We start from the raw sequence: 21,898 nt of genomic DNA on the forward strand, positions 1-21,898 counted from the left end.
AACCAAGCAAGCTTAAATGGGAACAAGGAAAATTGAGATTTTGCTGTGTGAGCAAGTATTCTTAACTGTTGCAGGTTGTTTCAATGCCATGATTTAGAATTGAACTCTTTATTTTAGCTGTCTTCTGGGAGCGCTGCAATGAATTGCAGGACATTGAGAAGATCATGGCCCAGATTGAGCGCGGGGAGTCAAGGATTCAACGACGGATTAGCATAAAGAAAGCTTTGGATGCAAAGGTGATTTGTTGTTGCAATTCAAGATTTTTCACTAAATGCCATGTACCATTCCCTCTAACCTTGTGTTTTGGTTGTGCGTAACCTATTCATTTAAGTGCATGCGCCCTTGAAACTTTTTGCACAGCCACGTATGCGTGGTATTTTAAAGGGGCCGACTTGTACTCAGACTGTGCAGAAACATCTAAGAAGGCAATCTTTGTGATGTGGCGCATATTGGTATCTTGGTGTGCTGTCCTAACTTTTGTCCATCCCTTCCTCCATTTCAGATGGCGAGGTATAAAGCCCCTTTCCATCAGCTACGTATTCAGTATGGAACCAACAAAGGAAAGAATTACACAGAGGAGGAAGACCGCTTCCTGATTTGTATGTTGCACAAGATGGGCTTCGATAAGGAAAATGTGTATGAGGAGCTGCGACAGTGTGTGCGCAATGCCCCACAGTTTAGATTCGATTGGTTTATCAAGTCCAGGACAGCCATGGTATGTTAAGTGAATATGGAAATGTTCACTAGATTTTTTAAATTGATCAAACTTGGTTGAAAATTTTACATAAAACTCCCCTGTGGACAAGATGTGATTTAGTGAAATTTAGTGAAACACGGGGGGTGCAGTGTGTTAGGTATGAAACTACTCTAGTTCAGCATCGATTGTCTGCAAATTGGCAACCTTGCTTTGTAGGACCACAGAAAGACTAATATGGCAAAATGATCAAGTGTCACAGTAGCTCTTTAAGGAGTGCTGTTCTGAGGTTGGGACTGATTAATGTTGGAATTGGGGAGAGGGAACTTTAATTTCCTTAACACATCTGTGAAGAATCTTCGGATGTTTTTCTTTGTTAAAGGTGCTAGGGTGCTTTATTTAATGCGAGTTGTTGTTACTGCTATCAAGTATCCTGGAGCTGTTTGATAGAGACACTGGGTCTTCCAGATTGGAACTCCCCATTATCTGGCACTAACATCCCTCACAAAATTCCTATAACGATCACACCATTCTAGTTCAACCCTAAATGTCAGGGTGGTAGTTGTTTTGGGGAGAATTATAAATTGTATATTCAGTATAATCAAATATGATAGTAACATTCATATTCATGATCTACATGGTACTGAGGTAAAAAGCCCACTTAATGGCTGTTAAATTGGTAGAGGTTTAGTCGCAACTTGGGAACAATTACATGCATTTCTAAAGTTCCTTTAACATAGAAAACTTGCCCGAGAACAGTGGCTTTGATTTGCTTAATGTAATTTTAAACATGACTGTAATCTTCAGGGAAATCTTTTTGCATATTGTAATAAATTTGTTTTGAAACTCAACAAGTTACAAATTTGTGCCAAATGTATTTAATGCTTCAAATGGTCAAGGTGTAACACACTTGCATTTACATTACGATAGCTTTAATTTGGCTATTCCAATTTTCGGGCAAGGCAAGTAAATCTGCTTATTAAGCTTTAATTAAACCCATTAAAGCCATTAGATAGGACATATATCTTGTTGTTGCTTCTGGGATTTTGTAGTAAGATGACTCATATTTATTAGTGCCTGTTCTACAAAGTAGTTAGAAAATTTATAGCACTAAAGGAGGCTGACCCCTTATTCTGAGACTCTGATCCCTAGTTCTCGATTCCCAGCCAGGAAAAAAAATCCACACAGCATCTACCCTATCAAACCCCTTAAGAATATGATAGATTTCATTGAGTTTCCAGTCTCCAGTGTTTTGGTATTGACGCAGCTTTTATTCCTTCATTTTCTTTTCTATCTCAGGAACTTCAGAGGCGCTGCAATACATTGATATCACTGATAGAGAAAGAAAACTCAGAACTTGAAGAAAAGGAACGTGCTGAGAAGAAACGTCGAGGCCCTAAAGCTGGAGCGGTATTTAAAATTCCATTCTTTGAGGGAAACTGGAAAGGGAGGTGTAGGCAGCCTTGACAAGGAGCTCTAGTTCTAAGCAACGGTACCTAATATGTGGGGAAACCACAAGGAGAGGGAGCACTTTACTTGCTGAAACACTTAGCCTTCCTGGTTGGACAGCGCTTCAACTTAGCTTTGAATCAACTGTATGTGTTCTGCATGGAGTCCCTTTGGGTAATCTCAACTGGTTTCTAGTTGCCACAACATAATTCCTGACATAGATACCATCATTTCAATCTCAGAGAGGTCACAAGATGACTAGTATTAGAAATGAGAAATTATCCTCCTGCAGTAAGGGGTGTTTTTCTACCACATTAGAATAGTGGAACTTAACAGCACACAAAACTGCCACTCAGCCGTCACACCTTTGCCAGCTTTCTGAAAGAGCCATCTACTTGTGACTATCAATTTTTCTTTTTCGATTTTCTGCTTCCTAATTAAAAACTATGATTGATTCTGCTCCCAAACTATTTCTGGTGAGGTATCCATTTCCTAACAATACATTGCGTGGAAAAAAAATGGTTCTTTTGGTAACAATCTTAAATTTATACCCTCTAGTTAGCAACACAATGACTGATAGAATTTTTTTACACTAATTTAGCTGGTGTATGCCATCGGAAGGCCTCCAGGCACCTAAGCTGGCTTTCGCTGCCGGCAGGACCCTTGAGGCTGACTAATTTATACCTGGTTGGCCTTCTTTAATTGACCTTAACTGGTCCTTAATGAACAGTGTCAGCTACCCACCTCATGCAGCAGGTAGCCCAGCCATCCCCCATCCTGCCTACGCAAAAATGGCCTGGAGGCAGGTTGGAGCTAGGGAACCAACATACAGGCTGGCAGGGCTATTTTTAGCTCCTGATTAATTATGGTGATGCTATAGATGATGGGCTTCAGTTACAGAAATTGGGGGCTTAATGTAAGCCTCACTGGGGCCAGGATTGGAGGCAGACAGGAGTTAAAAGTAGCCTTGGCCTCTTCCGTTCCATTGCCTGTGGAACTTGGATGATGCAAGGTGCACATTCTGAACACTTGCAACCAAAAATGTCTGTTAGGTTCCTAATGACACCGTAGGACACCAATTTCTACACTAAAAAGGGCCTGAAACAGGCAGGCATGCTGGACGCCTGGTGGTAGGCCCCTTTCAAATGGAGCCACTGCATCTCTGATGATCGCATTGTAGCCATGTGTGAGGTCATCCACTTTGAACATCAAAAGAATAGAACAGAGTTCTTTCTAAATGGTGAAAACCTTGAAATAGTTGCGGTCAGAAGAGACTTGGAGGTCCAGGTACATAGATCATTAAAATACCATGAACAGGTACAGAAAGTAATCAAAAAGGCTAATGGAGTACTGGCCTTTATATCTAGAGGAAAATCATACATGGGGTAGAAGTCATGCTCCACTTATACAAAGCCTGGTTAGACCACACCTGGAGTTCTGCGACCAGTTCTGGGCACTACACTTTAGGAAAGGTATGGTGACCCTTGAGGTATTAAGGGGAACTAATAGTATAAATTGGGAGGCTATATTTCCGCCAGTTAAGGAGTTTAAGCCTAAAAATTAGAGCCAAACCTTTCAGGAGTGAAATTCGGAAACACTTCTTCACACAGAAGTTTGAGCCTTTTCACCAAAGCGGCAATTGATGCTCTATCAATTGTTAATTTTAAATCTGAGTTGAAAGATTTTTGTTCGCCAAATGTACTAAGGGACATGGGGCAAAGATGTGTATATGTAGTTAGGTCAGAAATTAGCCATGGGGGAGAATTTTCTCCCTGTTGAGTGGGCCAGTCGGGAGCGGGCGCAGAGCCGATTGCCACCCGCGATCGGCTGCATGCTGCCAGTTTACATGGGTGGGCCAATTAAGGCCTGCCCAGCGTGACATGTGTCCGGTAGTGCTCAGCGCTACCTGTGCGGGCAGGGGGGAGGAGAAAGGGTCAGGGCCTGCGCTCTTCCACGCATGCACACGAAAGAGTGCAGAAATCTCCCTGAGGCATGGAGCTGCCTCAGACAGTTAAAGTTCAAAATGAAAGGTTCAGGTAAAGAAAGAATAAAATTTTTTAGACACGCCTCCTCATATGACAGCGTCACATGAGCTGGGCCATGTTTATCAAATATTTAAATAATTTTTAATAATGTAATAAACCCTTTGTGAAACCTCATCCCACCCATGGATGAGGTTTCGTGAAAAATGCAAAGGCCGCCTGGGCTCTTCGCCTGCCCGCCAACCTTAAGGTTGGACAGGCAGCCCTGTCAGATTGGTTAATTACTTTATTAATGGCCTTGACAGTTCAGCAGGCGCCTACCGGAGCCGGCTGTGCGCCCGCCAAACTAAAGATCGGAATGACGCGGGTAACGTCAGGACGCACGCCCGATGTCATCACGTGTCATTTTGCGTGTCGTTGTGCAGGGCCCACCCCAGTGAGCCGAACAGAAGACTCTGCCCGTGATCTCATTGATTGGCGGAACAGACTTAATGGCCTACGCCTATTTTGATGTTCCTAAGACTTCCAGCCCCATCATGAAGCCACCTTGTTAATGGTTGGTAAAGACTGAAAATTGACCCGATTGAATGCCCAAATGGAAAGTATTATTCTCTAGTATTAACACCCTTCATTTTAATAAACACAAAGTTCACATCAAAAAATTGCTTTAAAAAGAAGTTCCCTTGTTCCAATGTTGGGGGTCATAAGGATATAAGGACAAAATTGATGTAGTTAATAATTTTAACAAACCAGATTTTCTGCTTTGTTTTTGCTTTCACCACTGAAGTTAGTGTAATGATTTCACCTTTCACATGAATGAGCAAGTATAAATGAGTTTTTGTATTTCAAAAGTCAAAAGAAGATGTTTGAAATTACTTGGGTTATTTTAAATAAAGTTGAGCTTTTCGTGTACAGCGTTTTAATTAAAATTTCCGGGATTAAAAAAAATCTGAATCTTGAACAAAAAGTACTGTTTGAACACTTGTAGGATGGAGATAGATGTCAGGCATCTCTGTGCAGTGTTTATTCTCATTTGTCTGTCTCAGGAATTTGGAAAATGATTGAGGAAACACTTCCATGAAACACACTTCAAGAGCCAGTGCCGCATAAATTACTCTCTCTCCTACACTTTGTAACATAGATTTTACCACAGAGAAACAGAATCCCTGCTTCTGGCAGTGAATATTTATTTCTACTTTTCTTTTTGTAGTTAGCCACTTTACACTGTTGTGTACACAATGTTGTACACTAGCATAGAAAGGTTGGTGTCTTGTTTTGCAGCAGCAGAAGTGAGATTGTGTTGTAAAGACAAGGGTTCCTGATGTTCAGTTGTAGCATCTTCTAATGATTGCCTCACTGTTGGTATTACTTCAGTTACACTTCCCAGCCAGCTTGTTAGTGTTCACTCCTAAAGAGAAGTGGGGGGAAAAAAGGATTTAAAAATTGATCATATCTTTTTACTTTTAGGAAATTAAAGTTGTAATTGACTGTGAGAGCTTTTAAAATTTGTCCCCCATTTTCTACACTCCTCTCCATAACTGCTATCTTTTGCTGGAACACTTTCCTCCATTTGATGCCAGCCCTCCAATACTGTGTCCAACCAAATAATCCTCCTTGGTATTTATTGTCAGCCCAGCCACTGATTGCCAGTGGACTATTTTAACAGAAAGGGCAGCACAGCTGATTGTGTCCAATACTGTCCAAATTTTGTGTCATCCTAGTAGGGATTCTTGGATAGCAATCGGGCACAGAAACCCTGGAAGATGTATTTTATTTTTCTTCCCTTTCCTAGCCCAGAGTGCCAAGATCAGTGCTGCCCCCAAAGCTCCTGACCCAGCTAAGATCAGTGCAAAACATGAATAATACCTGGAAGTTGCTTGTCTGAATGGATTACTGCTACACTTGATTGTGCCATTACTCAATAGACTGGCAAAGGGACTGAACTACTGATTCTAATATGTACATGGAAATGGCAAAATCTAGAATGGAGATTGTCTTTTAAGGTACGACTGATGTTGTACTCAAGTTGTCTATTTACTCTGTTGTTTCCCTTGTGGGAGTTGGAATTCTATTTCCTATGACAGCCAGATGCACAAGGATTTTAATGTTCTATGTGTGAAGTTTAATTAATAAAAACGATAACTAGAATAAAAATTCTGCAGTTAGCAGTAGGTCTGTCAGCATGTGAAAGAGGAAAGACAGGTTAATGTTTTGAGTAGAGACGCTTTGTCAGAACAAAGGCCCTCTAACCAGCACCTTGATCTATCCTTTCTCTTTGAGGGTCTATGGCTCTGTGTATTTCTGGTATTTTCGGTTTTTATTTCAGATTTTTTTTTTAACTCATCTATATCTTAATTCTTTATTTACTATAAGGCACAGAAGAGAAGAGCAGAGACAACTCCAGAAACGGCCGGACGAAAAGATTGGAAAAAAATGAAGAATTGAAGTTTCTTGCTCAAATGAAGACTGCATCTTGGTTAACACTATAGTTTAATTTTGTTGCCTTTGCTCAGTTGTATATTCATTAGAACAGTATTCAGTTGATGCAGTATAATACATTTTATGGAATAACAAATGCATTTGCAAGACACATTGTACTTAAAAATTTAAGTTTTCTTTAGTCCTATGCTATCTTTCAGTCTATTCCATTCCAGTATTTTATGTCCTTCAGTCGTATGTATAGTGACCTACTTGTATTTGTATGGTTTACACTTTGCATGTGTTTTAATATATTTGCTGTTTTTAAAGTAAAACCTGGAGATCCTCTTTTATTGAGTGGGTATTGGAGCAGATTTTGGTTTGAAGTACTCAATAAGGCATTTGTCAGGATCCTTACCAAAAATTCCTTTTTTAATAAAGTAACTTGTTTCTTGGATGTTTCCCTTTTATTTTATTTAAGTTTCACCTGTAAACTAATGAAATATTATTGAAGGAAGAAAATAAATCTCAACCTCAATAATGTTTCAGTGTATTTGTTTAACCTTCTATTGTAAGTGCAGTTTAGGAAGATCACAATTTTGTATTAGTACATGTTTGTGTTTGAAAGTTTTATTTGAGTTTCAGTTTTTATAAAGTTTGCTTAGTCAACAGCTCCATTCTGACCTGGCCAATTGTTGCTGTGCCAGAAAGAATGAACCAGTTGATTAACATTCCATGCCAGTAAATGTGGTAACTGTAAGGCATCGATGCTCTTGGGTTCAGGTAGCCTCTTCTACCCATTGCTCTGGTCCAATGTGATCTCTGGAACTGCTGTTACTGTCCATATCAGCACTGCCTACAGTACCTTCAGAAGTACTTCTGCTAGCCTTGACTTTGTGTAACTCTATGTTAATGTTGAGACCAAATGAGAAGTAGTAACGCTAACAACAAAGTTCTCCATCCAACATTCCCTACAAAGGTAAGGGAACAGTGCTGACCAAATCATTTCCCCAAACAGAGTTTCTATGTCACAACATTATTTTGCCCTTGACTGCATAAGTATTTATCTTTCATGAAAACAATGTTTGAACTGGCTCCCACTTGGTAAGCCAGTTATCTGGGCACTATGATAGTAAGGATTCTATTATAAACTTGGTAGATTTGTCTGCTGGTCAAGCTTCTCCATTTTCTCAATTGCCTCCAACAACGTAGTCTAACAAAAAAAATAGATTTGAGATCAGCATGCTTTCGCCATGGGCATCTTTAACAAAGTACATTGCATGTCTACTTACATAGTCAGAGAGAAGGCATTAAAGGATCTTTTCCCACTCTCTCTCTCCCAAATCAATTCATTACTCTAGTTAGAAACTGGCTGAGTTCAGTTCCAGTTTAGTGGCCTATACAGATCAACAAGCAATTAAGTGATTTCATTGCCCATACAACCCATGCATACCCAAGCATTCATCACAGCTAAAAAGCCAGTGTCACCTCTGGAGGCATTCCTGGAGGTTTGATGACTTGAAATGTGACTTTTACTTGATGAGGGTTGGGTTCTCCGGTTTGAATGGCTTTGCTTGTGGCTTTGTACCTGCAGCTGTTGTGCGAAAAGTTTCGGGAACGAAGAGGAAAATCTGAGGGCAAGGAAGAGGGGAAACCAAAAGTGCGGGGGAACAGTTTGCAGAGGGGAACCCAGAGGAGCGAGAAAAGAATTTTGGTTCCACTTATAACTAATAGTAATTCATTAAATTGCACTTGTCACCAATAGTAAAACTGGTAACAGAATCTCCTCATAACCAACATTAACACCATAACCCACTGATAGTCTTTATGTACCAAGTAGTACTGAGTGTAACAACCTAATACCCTACCTGTAACTAGTAGTAACCCTACCACCCTGAAACTTGAATCCTTCTGCACTGCACATAGTTCTCCAGTTGATGCCATTTTTAATAGACTCGATCTTCTTCCTCTATCCTTGGATTTGGAGTCTGTGTGAAAGTGACAACACTAACCTGAGGAACCTTAGAACCAACCTGTAGTTTGGCACATCAAAACTGGTTGGCACAGACCAATTGGACCATTGCTTCCATTTTACTGATGGAATCAAAGTTCCTTCTGCCTCTATGAGTTGCACCCTTTGGTTTCTCCTCTTTACTGCCCTCATCTTCTCTTCTTCTGCTCCCAAGTGGCCTGGTTAATGCATAACAGTTTATATCTAGAAACCTAGTTGAAACATTCTCAAATGCTGCAAGGTAAATGCAGTAACATTTGCAGACAACATGTGATCTGATGTTGCACCAATATGTCCTAGGTGCAAATCTCCAAAAAAAGCCTCCAACCAGAGTTGGCAACCTTATGCATGGGTGAAGGTAACCGTGAGGTTTATTTTGAGACACGTATTATACAATAGATGTGAGCTACTACCATTCATTCGGATGCCTCCATTCGTTCTTTCTTTGCCCTTGGTAGCTACACTTAATCATCCTTAAATACAGGCCGTGAAGTCATGAGTTTCCAATTGTAATGCTGATGGTAACCTATTTAAAATGAATGAATTACTGTCAGCATTACAATCAGACCTGATTTTGGCAATCCATCCATGACAATGGATCCACTGCTGCTGTTCTCTTTCAGCTTCCAGCATAAATTGCTTTAGAGCAATAAGGCACTGGAAATGTGCCCAATTCCTCCCTCCAGTCCACGGACTATGATGCCAACTGAAATACTTCTACTGCCCAGCAAAATATAGCTACCCCCACACAAACTGGGTATTGAATCTGAAACCTTAATATGCATGACTTATTGCTGAGCCATGAAGGAAACCCCTTTTTCCTTTTGTGATCATGATCAGACCTAAATATCTAAACCATTTTTGACAGCTAATCACAGTATCAACAGTTGTGGCATCTTAAAAATGATGGGTTGAATACTCACCACTATTCTGTACAAATGAAAAGTTGTTGGACAGAACTTGCAAGCATAGATTGTGCAACAATTGACGCATTTTCCAATATCCTTTGTGTAAACATTAAATCTAAATGTAAATCTCTTCATCAACAAAAAAAATGACAGTAGTAGCCAGTACTGTAATGTAATTCAGAGCAGCCGATTAAGTTTGCAATCCTCCGAATTTTCAATTAAATGTCAATCAGTGAGAGTGACTGGTTATATGATATGATTTTGAAATAATTTACACAGCAAACTCATATAAATTGTAAGTAATTCAACAGAATATTAAGTTTTTCTTAAAAAAGGATATATCAATCACAGTCGGTGTCAATAAAAATTTCAATTGTAAATTAGAGAGGGAGTCTGACATTTATAGTAATCTAATGCTCTACAGGCCTATGATGTATATGAATCTTCTACGATTATATAGCAGCTGTCTGGAAAACTATTTGTGTGTAATATTCATGTATCAAGCAATGAAACTCGTAAAAATTGAATCTTGAATGGCATATCATATTAAAGATGCAGTGTATGGGTACAAAGAAGGAATTGAAAGATATCAGAAACCAATAAAAAGTATTTTTAAAACTGTTGTGATTAAATGTCGTTTCAACTTCGAACTCGGCAATTCTAACCTGCTTTTTGCACTGTTGAACATATCTGAAAATTAACAGATAACAAAAAAGACTTATAATTATTAACACTGCTCTGCTTATAATTATTAAGTTCATTATCACATTTTTCAGAATACTTTCCATCTTATCACATTTTTCAGAATACTTTCCATCTTGTAACTTACTTTGAAATGTAGTAACAATCTAGGTTACCATTTCACCGACACGATTCCTCAAAAAGCAATACGTTTTTGATGGTGATGGTTAAGGAAGAAGTACCTGTAACTTCCTCCAACCTTCTGAAATCTCAGTGCTTGTCCATTTGCATATCATTGTTTTTCATTGCCACCTTGAACATTACTGTTGTAATGTTCAAAACCTAACAGCCAATTTGTACACAGTGATCTCCCACAAAAAGCACTGTGGTCATGATTAGATCGTTTGTTTTAGTTTTTACGGACGTACCTCATCCTCACCAATCTGCCTGCCACTGATGCAAATGTCATGACAGTATTGGTAAGAGTGACCACTGCACAGTCCTTGTGGAGACGAAGTCCCGTCTTCACATTGAGGATACCCTCCATCGTGTTGTGTGGCACTTACCATCATGCTAAATGAGATAGATTTCGAACAGATCTAGCAACTCAAGACTGGGCAACCTTGAGGCGCTTTGAGCCATCAATGGCAGCAGAATGGTACTCAACCATAAATTGTAACCTCATGGCTTGGCATATCCCTCACTCTACCAATACCACCAATCCAGTGGATCAACACTGGTTCAATGAAGATTTCAGGAGGACATGTCAGGAGCAGCACCAGGCATACCTGAAAACAAGGTGTCAACCTGGTGAAGCTACAATGCAGGACTACTTGCATTCCAAACAGCATAAGCAGCAAGTGATAGATCTAAGAGATTCCACAACCAGTAGATCAGATTTAATCTCTGCAGCCCTGTCACATCCAGCCATGAATAGTGGTGGACAATGAAACAACTCACTGGAGGAGGAGGCTCCATAAATATCCCCACCCTCAAATTTGGAGGAGCCCAGCACATCAGTGCAAAAGATAAGACTGAAACATTCACAAAATATTAAATGTAATATCTCCAAATTTGCAGATGACACAAAGCTGGGTGGGAGGGTGAGCTGTGAGGAGGATGCAGGGATGCTTCAATGTGATTTGGACAAGCTGAGTGGGCCAATGCATGGCAGATGCAGTATAATGTGGATAAATGTGAGGTTATCCATTTTGGTAGCAAAAACAGGAAGGCAGATTATTATCTGAATGGCTATAAATTGAGAGAGGGCAATGTGTGACGAGACCTGGGTGTCCTTGTACACCAGTCGCAAGGTAAGCATGCAGGTGCAGCAGGCGGTAAAGAAAGCAAATGATATGTTGGCCTTCATAGCCAGAGGATTCGAGTACAGGAACAGGGATGTCTTGCTGCAATTGTACAGGGCATTGGTGAGACCACATCTGGAATATTGTGTGCAGTTTTGGTCTCCTTATCTGAGGAAGGATGTACTTGCTATGTACCGCAACAAAGGTTTACCTGACTGATTCCTGGGATGGTGGAACTGACATATGAGGAGAGACTGAGTTGATTAGGATTATATTTGCTGGAGTTCAGAAGAATGAGGAGGGATCTCATAGAAACCTATAAAATTCTAACAGGACTAGACAGGGTAGATGCAGGAAGGATGTTCCCAATGGTGGGGGAGTCCAGAACCAGGGTCATAGTCTGAGGATATGGGGTAGACCATTTAAGAATGAGATTAGGAGAAATTTCTTCACCCAGAGAGTGGTGAGCGTGTGGAATTTGTTATGACAGAAAGTAGTTGAGACCAAAACATTGCATGCTTTCAAGAAGGAGTTAGATACAGCTCTTGGGGCAAAAGGGATCAAAGGGTTCAAAGGGTATGGGGAGAAAGTGGGAGCAAGCTATTGAGTTGGATAATCAGCCATGATCATAATGAATGGCAGAGCAGGCTCAAAGGCCTACTCCTACTCCTAGTTTCTATGTTACAATCTTCAGCCAGAAGTGCCGAGTGAATGATTCATCTTGGCTTCGTCCAGGGGTCCCCAATATCACAGATGCTAGCCTTTAGCTCATTCAATTCACTCCACATGGTATCAAGAAACAGCTGAAGGCACTGGATACTGTAAAGGATATGGGTCCTGACAATATTCCAGCAATAATACTGAAGACTTGTGTGCAGGAACTTGCCGCACCCCCTAGCCAAGCTATTCCAGTACAACTACAACAACCATTTACCCAGCAATATTGAAAATTGTCCATTTATGTCCTTAACGCAAAAAGCATGACAAATCCAACCCAGCAAGTTACTGCCCCATCAGTCTACTCTTGATCATCACTAAAGTGATGGTAGGAGTCATCAAGAGTGCTATCAAGCAGCACTTGCTTAGCAACAATCTGCTCACTGATGCTCAGTTTGGGTTCTGCCAGGGTCAGTCAGCTCCCAACCTCATTACAGCCTTGGTTCAAACATGGATAAAAGAACTGAACTCCGGAGGTGATGTGAGAGTGACTGCCCTTGGCATCAAGGCAGCGTTTGACCAAGTGTGGCATCAAGGAGCCTGAGCAAAATGAATCAATATGAATCGGGGAAAAACTCTCTGCTGGTTGGAGTCATACCTCACACAAAGGAAGATGGTTGTGGTTGTTGGAGGTCAATCATCTTAATTCCAGAACATCAGTGCAGGAGTTCCTCAGGGTAGTGTCCTAGGCCCAACCATCTTCAGCTGCTTCATCATTGACCTTCCTTCCATCATAAGATCAGAAGTGAGGAAGCTTGCTGATGATTACATAATGTTCAGCACCATTCACGACTCCTCAGATACTGAAGCAGTCCACGTCCATATGCAACAACCAGGCTTGGGCTGACAAGTGGCAAGTAAAATTCACACCCCACAAGTGCCAGGCAGTGACCATCTCCAGCAAGAGAGAATCTAACCATTGCCCCTTGACATCCAATGGCATTACCATCGTTCAATCCCCCATTATCAACATCCTGAGGGTTACCATTGACCAGAAACTGAACTGGACTAGTCTAAATAAATACTGCAGCTACAAGAGCAGGTCAGAGACTAGGAATTCTCTAGTTAGTAACTCATCTCTTGACTCCCCAAAGCTTGTCCACCATCTACAAGACATGTCAGGAGTGCGATGGAATACTCTCCACTTGCCTGGATGAGTGCAGCTCCAACAACTCTCAAGAAGCTTGGCACCATCCAGGACAAAGAAGCCCACTTGTTTGGCACCCCTTGCACAAACATTCACTCCTTCCACCATCGATCAACAATGGCAGAAATGTGTATCATCTACAAGATGCACTGCAGAAACTCACCAAGGCTCCCTAGGCAGCACCTTCCAAATCCACAGCCAGTACTGGAAGGACAAGGGCAGCAGATACATGGGAGCACCACTACCTGGAAGTTCGCCTCCAAGCCACTCACCATCCTGACTTGGAAATATATCACCGTTCCTTCACTGTGACTGGGTCAAAATCCTGGAACTCCCTCCCTAACAGCACTGTGGGTGTACCTACACCACATGGACTGCAGCGGTTCAAGAAGGATCTCACCACCAGCTACTCAATGGCAATTAGGGATGAGAAATAAATGCTAGCCTAGCCAGTGACGCCCACCTCCCGTAAATAAATAAAAAAAAACAATTTGTGTGATCCCTTCCAGTCCATAATCAGGATGTTTGTGTGCAATGTCTGTGTATTCCCTTAACATCAGAGTGATTTTTCCTAAGGTTATTCATTATCACACACTTGCCTCAGATATTTGAAATGCTACAATCTTAATCACTCATTTCACTCACACTGTAACATAAGCAAGGATTAAATACAGATGATGTTAAACTTGTAATTATAAAAATGGAATTTAGAACTCAGTCTCTATGTCGATGCAGGCTCGATGTCTTTTTCGTTGAGTTGATACTTTAGTGGGGTGAAGGTCTTTTAGCAACAAAGGATTCTACTGAAGCTGCAAACCCTCTTATAGATGACTAGTCAACAGATACGCTTTCAGCTGGACTTGGAAGCTGGAAGAATACAGTACTTTGGCTGCAGTTGAACAATTTCAGCTATGAGACTTTATATGTTTCAGATGTTTCTCTGCCGGATTTACTTTGCTCAGGATATTTTAAACTGCAGTTCCAAAAGTTAGTTTCAGTTATGTGACTGCAGGATTAGCACTTTTGGGGGTCAATAGCCTAGAGATCCCATGTTTCTCAAATGCTGGTTCATCCTTAAACAATGAGGTGTTTACACTTCACAGGTGGCTGTGAAGAACCCTTATTTATGTTCCTGTTATCTAAGTAGGGGGCAAAGCTGAAGTGCGGGTGCGTGGAGGCGGGCCTCTGATCAGCGCCCCCAATCAGAGGCGCAGCGTCATTTTACGCCACACGGAAGCGTTATGTGTTCCCTTTACGGGCAGGGAGGATTCCCAAAACCCGAGAGTGCGCTCTTTCGTGCATGTGCACGAAAGAATGCACTCATCCCCTGAGGCTAAGTGCTGCCTCAGGGAAATCATCTCCACAGTGAAAAATATTAAAATTAGAAAAAAAAAAATTCCCTGACATGTCCTCTCATGTGACACTGTCACATGAGTTGGGACATATCCATAAGCTTTTAAAAAACTTTAATTAAATTTTTTAAATGCTACATGAAACCTCGTCCCGCCCGTGGATGAGGCTTCATGCTTTTTATGAAGCCTGCCAGGGCTCCTGGCCTGCCTGCCAACCTTAAGGTTGGACAGGCAGGTCCATTAATTACTTCAATGACTCTGTCAATGGCCTCAATTGTTCTGCCTGACGTTACTGCGCATCATTTTACGTGTCGGCAAGCGGGCCTCGCCCCCTGCTCATCGACGGGAACACCCTGCCCATGGTCTTCATTCCGGAAATTCCTGGATGGGCACTGTGTAGGTCAACTAAAAGAGGCTCCCTTCCTTTTAGAGGAACTATCACTTGTGCTTCCCACAATAAAATGACATCCTGGCTGGTTATTTCATGTCTTCTGTTTAAGTACGGTTTCATTCCATGAGATAAGGGCTTCTGTGACCAACCATGTAGCACTTGAGAATAGGACTGGGTTCTGACTTGTCCAGTTTCTGATCTGTTGAGCACATAATGGTGAGGAATCTAAGAAATTTAAACAGTAAAACTAGTTCCTGTGGAACTGGGACATGCTCATCATTTTCTTGTAAAGGCAAATGACTAAAGACGTCAGCATTTGTGATTTGATTGCCAGGCCTATGTATGAAAGTGTACTCATATGCTGCCAGAATTAAGGCCCATTGTTGTATTCTTGCTGACGCTATGAGTGGTATAGCCTTTTCCTCACTAAACAAACCTAGCAATGGTTTGTGGTCTGAAACGATTGTCAAATGGCAGCCCTGTACATACAGGTGAAATCTCTTGACACCTAAGATGGTGGACAGGCCTTCTTTTTCTATCTATGAGTATCCCTTTTCTGCTGTGGGGAGCGTCCTTATTGGCCATTCCATGCCGTCATCCACCTGATGAGATAGCACTGCTCCCACTCCGGAGGTAGATGCATCACATGTAAGCACCAATTCTTTAGTCTGGTCATAATGCAGAAAGGCCAGCACTGTAAATAAATTGGGTAAGAAACACCCTAATAATTGATCATTCCTAGGAATGATTTGAGCTCTGAGGCATTCTTTGATGCCAGTGCCTCTCTTATGGCTCTCATTTTCTCCTCAGCTGGGTGGAGTTCCTGTGAATCTACTTGGTGACCCAAATAGATTACCTCCCTCTCTTGGAACGTGCACTTCTCTTTTTTAAATGCACTCCAACTTGCATGAAATCTTTTAAGACTTCTTCTAAGTTTGCCAAATGCTCTTTTTCAGTGAAACCTGTCACCAATACATCATCTAAATAGACTACAACCTGGGGCAGTCCCTGCAGTAAGCTGTCCAATGTTCTCTGAAAGATGGCACAAGCTGAGGAGACAACGAAAGGCAATCATGTACATTGGTACAACCTTTCTGTGGGTATTAATTGTGACAAATTCCAGGGAGGCATTATCCAATTCTAGTTGTTGATAAGCATGACTCATGTCAAGCTTTGTGTATGATGTCCCTCCAGGCAGCTTGGTATACAGATCTTCAGTTTTTGGAATGAGATGCCTGTCTAGCTTAGTTACTTTGTTAACTGTCAGTTTGTAATTTCCACAAATTTGGATGCTGTGGTCGGGTTTAAGGATGGGGACTATGGGTGCTGCCCATTCTGAGAACTGAACAGATTGTATGCCGCCCAGTTTCTATAGTCTGTTCAGTTCAATGTCGACTTTTTCTCTCAGGGCATATGGCACTGATCTTGCCTTCATGAAATGAGGGGTTGCTTCCAGATCCACATAAATCCTGGCCTGCAGGCCCTGGATTTTCTCCAGTTCATCCATGAAGATGGTGGCGTACTTTCTAATTAGCTCTGGCAGCCCATTTGCTCTCAACTAGAAAATTTCAGACCATTCTAACTTAACCTCCTTTAACCAATTTTGCCCCAGGGAGGTTTGGCCCTTCACCTGCTAACACCATCACAGGTAGCTGTGTCAATTGGCTTCCATACTGGACAGTCACTCTGCTTATGCCTTTTGCTTGAATGTCTTCAGTCGAATATGTTTTTAGCTTGGCAGCTGTTTGTTCTAAACTTAATTGATTTTCACCGTTTTAAAAAATTCATTCATGGGATGTGGGTGTTGCTGGCTTAGCCAGCATTTATTGCCCACCCCTAGTTGCTCTTGAGAAGGTGGGGGTGAGCTGCCTTCTTGAAGCTCTGCAGTCCATGTGGCGTAGGTACACCCACAGTGCTGATAGGAAGCGGGTTCAAATCGAGTCAAAATACTGGCAACCCAGGACAGGAGTTGTGTGTAGGTACACCAACAGTGCTGTTAGAAAGGATTTAGACCCAATGACTGATCCAGTGACATTCAAATATCTGAAGGTATGTTCTACAATAACTGTAGTGGAAGCTCCCATGTCTACTTCCATTTTAACAGGTTTACCATTTATTTACACTATGACAAATATTGGTTCTGTCTTTCCAACTTTCAGATTAAACAAAGAGTAAGGGTCAGAATTTGTTGTTTCAAGCTCTTCTACATTGTAGATTCCATTGGGCTTCTTCTTCTTCCTTGCACTGCCTCATTATACATCCATTTCTGTGATGATAGTAGCATTTGATTTTTTTAAACTGCCAATCACAAAAAGAATGATTGTTTTCACCTCTATTAAAATTATTCTCGTTGCTAAGTTAGTTTTCTTTATTCTTTGGCTAGCGGGGGCTGTTTCCCGCTTCTCGGCAGAGTCTCACTTTTTTGCACCACTTTTGCTTGAGGTTTCCTGCCTCATGTGGAGGACCACACCATTTTTCATATCCTGTATTGCTTGTGAATCTCTTACAGCGTTTTCCATGGCCAGTGCTATCTCTAGTGCCTTCTTGATATCCAGATTCACTTTGGACAATAATCTTTTCTGAATAGTATCCTTTCACACCACACACTAAACAATCCCTAAGCATTTTGTTCAGAGTCATACTGTACTCACAATGTTCCATTAGCTGCTTCAAATTTGCCATGTAGGCAAATCCAGGCAAGCCACTTTGAACACTGATACCACAGTTTGACAGCAGCAACTTGAGCCTCCATAAGAGCAGTCTGAGCTTCCACGGCAGCACCCAGACCCTTGGTATCTTCCGTTTCTGCTGCAAAGGAAGCTGAAAAATCACCCATCATGGTTGGACGCACAAGTGCTCTAATAGAATAAACCATTAATTCTACTCTTAAGCTCTGTGCAAAGCTTTGTGCCATATTGGTTCCAGAACCTTCCGTGCTCCTTGACATAGACCACAGCTTTTCTGCTAGACCTGCCATTGCCCAAAGCATTTCATCATGCATGCCCATTAGCCTTGTTCTGTAGACTGCCCCATCTAAATCCTCATCTGTATCCTCTGCAGCAGGATTCTTGTACCGCCTTACCCTACAGCAGGCTGGCACTAGTGTTACCCTTGTCTCATGCCCTGGCTGCAGGCCACTTTTGCTCAGTATGTCACCATCTGGAGATCCTGCCTGAATGGTAAACTCTAAAATGCACAGAGTGCCAGTATTGGAGCTGGTGGCAGCGAGTCTGACAGTCATTGACAGTGTTTCTTCTTCATCCTTATGTTCTACCTCTTGTCCTTTCAATACTGCCTGGCCAGGTTACAGTTCTTGGGTATTTAAAAAGAGAAAAGCACAAGGGTCGGATTGTGGTGAGGGGAGAGGGGAAAGCAAGAGGTGTATGCTTACACCATTTGCAGATTGTAAATTGGAAGAAAATGGATGAGGGGAAAGTAAGATGTGACAGTATTGAGCAAAGTGCCATCTTCCATTGATGAATCACAGGTTCACTGACGGTCACTACAATGATGGCAAGTGGTGACTTCTCCATGGTAGTTAGGACACATGAGAGCAGGAATGCCTGTTCTCCCTTGTTTAGGTGCTGTTGCTGGTGGTGTTGCACCACTTTGTCCTGCAAGAGGGGGAAATGAATCAGTGATTATGGTGCAATGTGCTAGAGTGATGTGGCTGTCATGGTTGATAAGCTGGTACTGTTCGCGAGCTGTGAGATGTGGGAATAATGTTTGGTGCAGGGCAAAGTGTGTGAGGATGCAATGAAGCAGATAAATTGTCAGATATGAGTCCTAATTGACGAGATTTTGTGATAGGTGAATAATAGGGCTGTGATAAGTTGAGCAGTGTTTAATGTTGCAGTTGGTAGCATCCGGCATTTGAAAAAGCATTCACTGACCTTAACCATGTATGTGAGATTATTGAACTTCTTGTGACACTGCAATCACATTCCAGGGGCTTGACTTCTAGCATTGATCTCCATAGTTATCTTCTCCCACTGCTCTCTGGGCCCCCTGTGGATGGATGACATCAATCCTCCACTGCACTAAAGAACATATTGCCTTTTCAGAAGATCTTGCAGCCCTCTTTCTGACATGTTATGCCATTAATTGATTGATAGTTCCACTGGTTAAATCATTTTTGGAACAATTTCCAGCACTTGTTCCAGTCACAGTGAACTCCCCTTTAAGAGGTGCAGGCTGGCTTTAAGTAGTTCAGGCTAGCTTTAACTCATGAAGCCTTATACGATTTTGCAGCCCTTGGCCAAGTATGCAGCTTCTCAATAGCATGCTTAGCAATGGCTGTATGCCACAATCATTTAAAGTTTTCATGCTGACTGCATTAATGGAAACAAGGGGTGGGTGGGAATGGGGGTGTAATCCTCCATAGCGATTCCCACACCAGTTTTGTGGCCTTGTCCAATTTTGCAGCTTTAAACTCCAAAATAAAAGCTGAAAATGTTGGAAGCTGGTCTGGCAGTGTTTCTGGAGAGAGTAAAATAGCCAATGTTTCAGTTCGATGACCTTTTATCAGAAGTGGAATTTAAATTTCAAGCTCAGTATTGTGTAATCATTTTTGCTTCATTTCCCTTGGTTGTTCCACTCTTCAACAACGTCCACGAAGATTAGGCCTTTGATTTGGTTTTTCAGTTTCAAAAAGAAGCAAAGCAGCAGACTCAGAGAATTTGTTGATGCATTGCTGCTCCCTAAAACGTGAAGCTAATATTTCTTTGCTTCAAATTCCTTGCTCTTTCTAATTTATTCTATTTTCTGTTTTACAGTGAACATAGCCAAAATTCATGATTCCAATGCTAATTATCTGAACCATACTCAAAGAGAGGCACAATAATCCTCACATTAGCACATCAAGAGTCCTAAGAAAACACATTTGCTATTTAAAAAGAAACAGGTTATTAAGTTCAGTTTTCGTGCCCGGGCACCAAATTTCAATAAAGCTGTCGGATGATCTATGAATACTTTTCCTGCTGCAAAATGTAAGATCAATGTGTGGGACTGTTATTGATAAAGTCAGACAGCAGAAATGCCAGATGGCTGATGGAGTAGATGATCAAGGGCTTGTACAAGGAGAAGACAGGACTACAGAAATGTTCAGGACCCAATTGTTTTGTAAAGGTAGTAGATTTTCTTTGAAAAATGGAAGCAAGTTGATAGCAGGATTTCATTGGGCAGGATTTTCTGTTTGACATGCGGAGGTGGGGGTGGGGGGTGGGGGTGGTGGGGGGTGGAGGCGGGACCCAGACGTCACCACGTAAAATAACGCACGGTGACATCGGGCGACCGTCCTGACACCATCACGATATTTCGCTGGGCGCGTGCGCGATGAAGTTCGACGCGAGACCGCCATTAATTAACGGGCTAGTTAAGGCCCTTAATTGGTCAACTGACGGTGATTTTCAGGTGCCCGTGCGATCTTCGGGTCAGCGCACGGGCGCAAAGGGCAGGTGGGTAAGAGTCTTTTTTATGAACCTCATCCACGGGTGGGATAAGAGGTTTCAGTGGGGTCGTGAATCTGGCCTGTGAAGTATTTATTGGAGAAAGTTTTTTAAACTTGCCTGTGTGATCTGCAACAGTTCAGGACGAATTCCAGCAGCTTCCTGTTTACTTTGAACCTTCAGCTCAGCACTCTGCAGACAGTAATCTTTATCGGGCCTGCAGCTTTCCGGCTTCCTCCCCTTAGCCTGGGCATGAGTTCTGACATATCCATTGGAGGCAGCTCCTCTGAGGAGGGAGCGGGAGCTAGAATAAGAAGGAGGCCAGGAGCGCACATTAAGCCTCCAGGGGAGCCACCTTTGGCAGTGCAGGCACAGGCACAAGAGGCGCAGGGCCAAGAGTCTAACGTGGAAGGGGCCGCAGAAGATGCCACTATCCTGCTGCCAGGTATACGGGCAACAAAGCAACTACCTCAGCATGACAGAGATGCAGTGCCGAAGGAGGCTCCGACTGTCAAGGGAGACAGTCAACTGTATCTGTCAGATGATTGGCCCTGAGATCTCTCCTAACTGTGTGGGCAGACACCCCATGCCAGTGACTCAGAAGGTCACAGTTGCCCTCAACCTCTATGCCTCTGGCTCCTCCAGAGCTTGGTAGGTGACCTTTGTGGTTTCTCCCAATCAGCTGTCCACACTTGTGTCAAGCAGGTCACAGACGCCCTGTTCAGGTGGGCATTGACATTCATCCAGTTCTGCTGCAACCAGGCAAGTCAGGCACAGCGAGCCAGAGGCTTTGTGGCCATTGCTGGCTTCCCTCGTGTCCAAGGTGCAATAGAATGTACACATGTGGCCATCAAGGTGAGCCCGGTGCCTTCATCAACAGGTAGGGCTTCCACTCCATGAACTTGCAGATAGTGTGTGATCACAGGATGCCGATTTTACAAGTCTGTGCAAGGTACCCAGGCAGCTCCCACGACGCCTACATCCTCAGACACTCCCAGTTACCGGAGCTCTTCAGGGCTATGGCTCGGCTTGACAGCTGCCTGCTGGGTGACAAGGGCTATCCTCCATTATCAGACGCTGAGTAGTGGTACAATGGGAGCCACGGCTCCACAAGGGCTGTCATGGAGAGAGCCATTGGTCTTCTCAAGGTGTACTTCCAATGCCTGGACCGCTCAGGGGGCGCACTCCCAGATAGTGTGTCAGTGATACAGGTTGCATGCTGCGCTCTCCACAATCTTGCGCTGGAAAGGGGGGATGCAGTGGATGATGAAGATATTGACGCAGTGGATGCGGCTGCACATGATGAGTACAGCACTGATTCTGAGGATGGGAAGCACAGGGAAATGCTGAGGGGCTGAATGCTGACCCAGGAGTACACCAAGGAGGCAGGGAGACCC

The 21,898-nt window shown here is 42.5% G+C and overlaps 1 protein-coding gene across 3 annotated transcripts in view; it reads left to right on the plus strand.

The window, feature by feature from the left end:
* The window catches only part of smarca1 (SWI/SNF related, matrix associated, actin dependent regulator of chromatin, subfamily a, member 1), a 102,303-nt gene extending 95,222 nt beyond the window's left edge, over positions 1 to 7,081 (plus strand). The window contains exons 21-24 of one of the 3 annotated variants that reach the window (XM_041195107.1): positions 118 to 236; positions 503 to 715; positions 1,994 to 2,104; positions 5,918 to 6,039. In XM_041195107.1, coding sequence (XP_041051041.1) covers positions 118 to 236; positions 503 to 715; positions 1,994 to 2,104; positions 5,918 to 6,010 — 536 coding nt within the window. In that variant the 3' untranslated portion in view covers positions 6,011 to 6,039. Of the gene's footprint in view, positions 1 to 117; positions 237 to 502; positions 716 to 1,993; positions 2,105 to 5,917; positions 6,041 to 6,498 lie in introns of those variants that run through there. The other 2 variants (XM_041195106.1, XM_041195105.1) reach the window with 2 other exon arrangements.
* The last annotated feature ends 14,817 nt before the right edge of the window (positions 7,082 to 21,898 follow it).

The sequence above is a fragment of the Carcharodon carcharias genome, chromosome 9 (assembly GCF_017639515.1).
Source record: "Carcharodon carcharias isolate sCarCar2 chromosome 9, sCarCar2.pri, whole genome shotgun sequence".
NCBI classification, from domain to species: Eukaryota; Metazoa; Chordata; class Chondrichthyes; order Lamniformes; family Lamnidae; genus Carcharodon; species Carcharodon carcharias.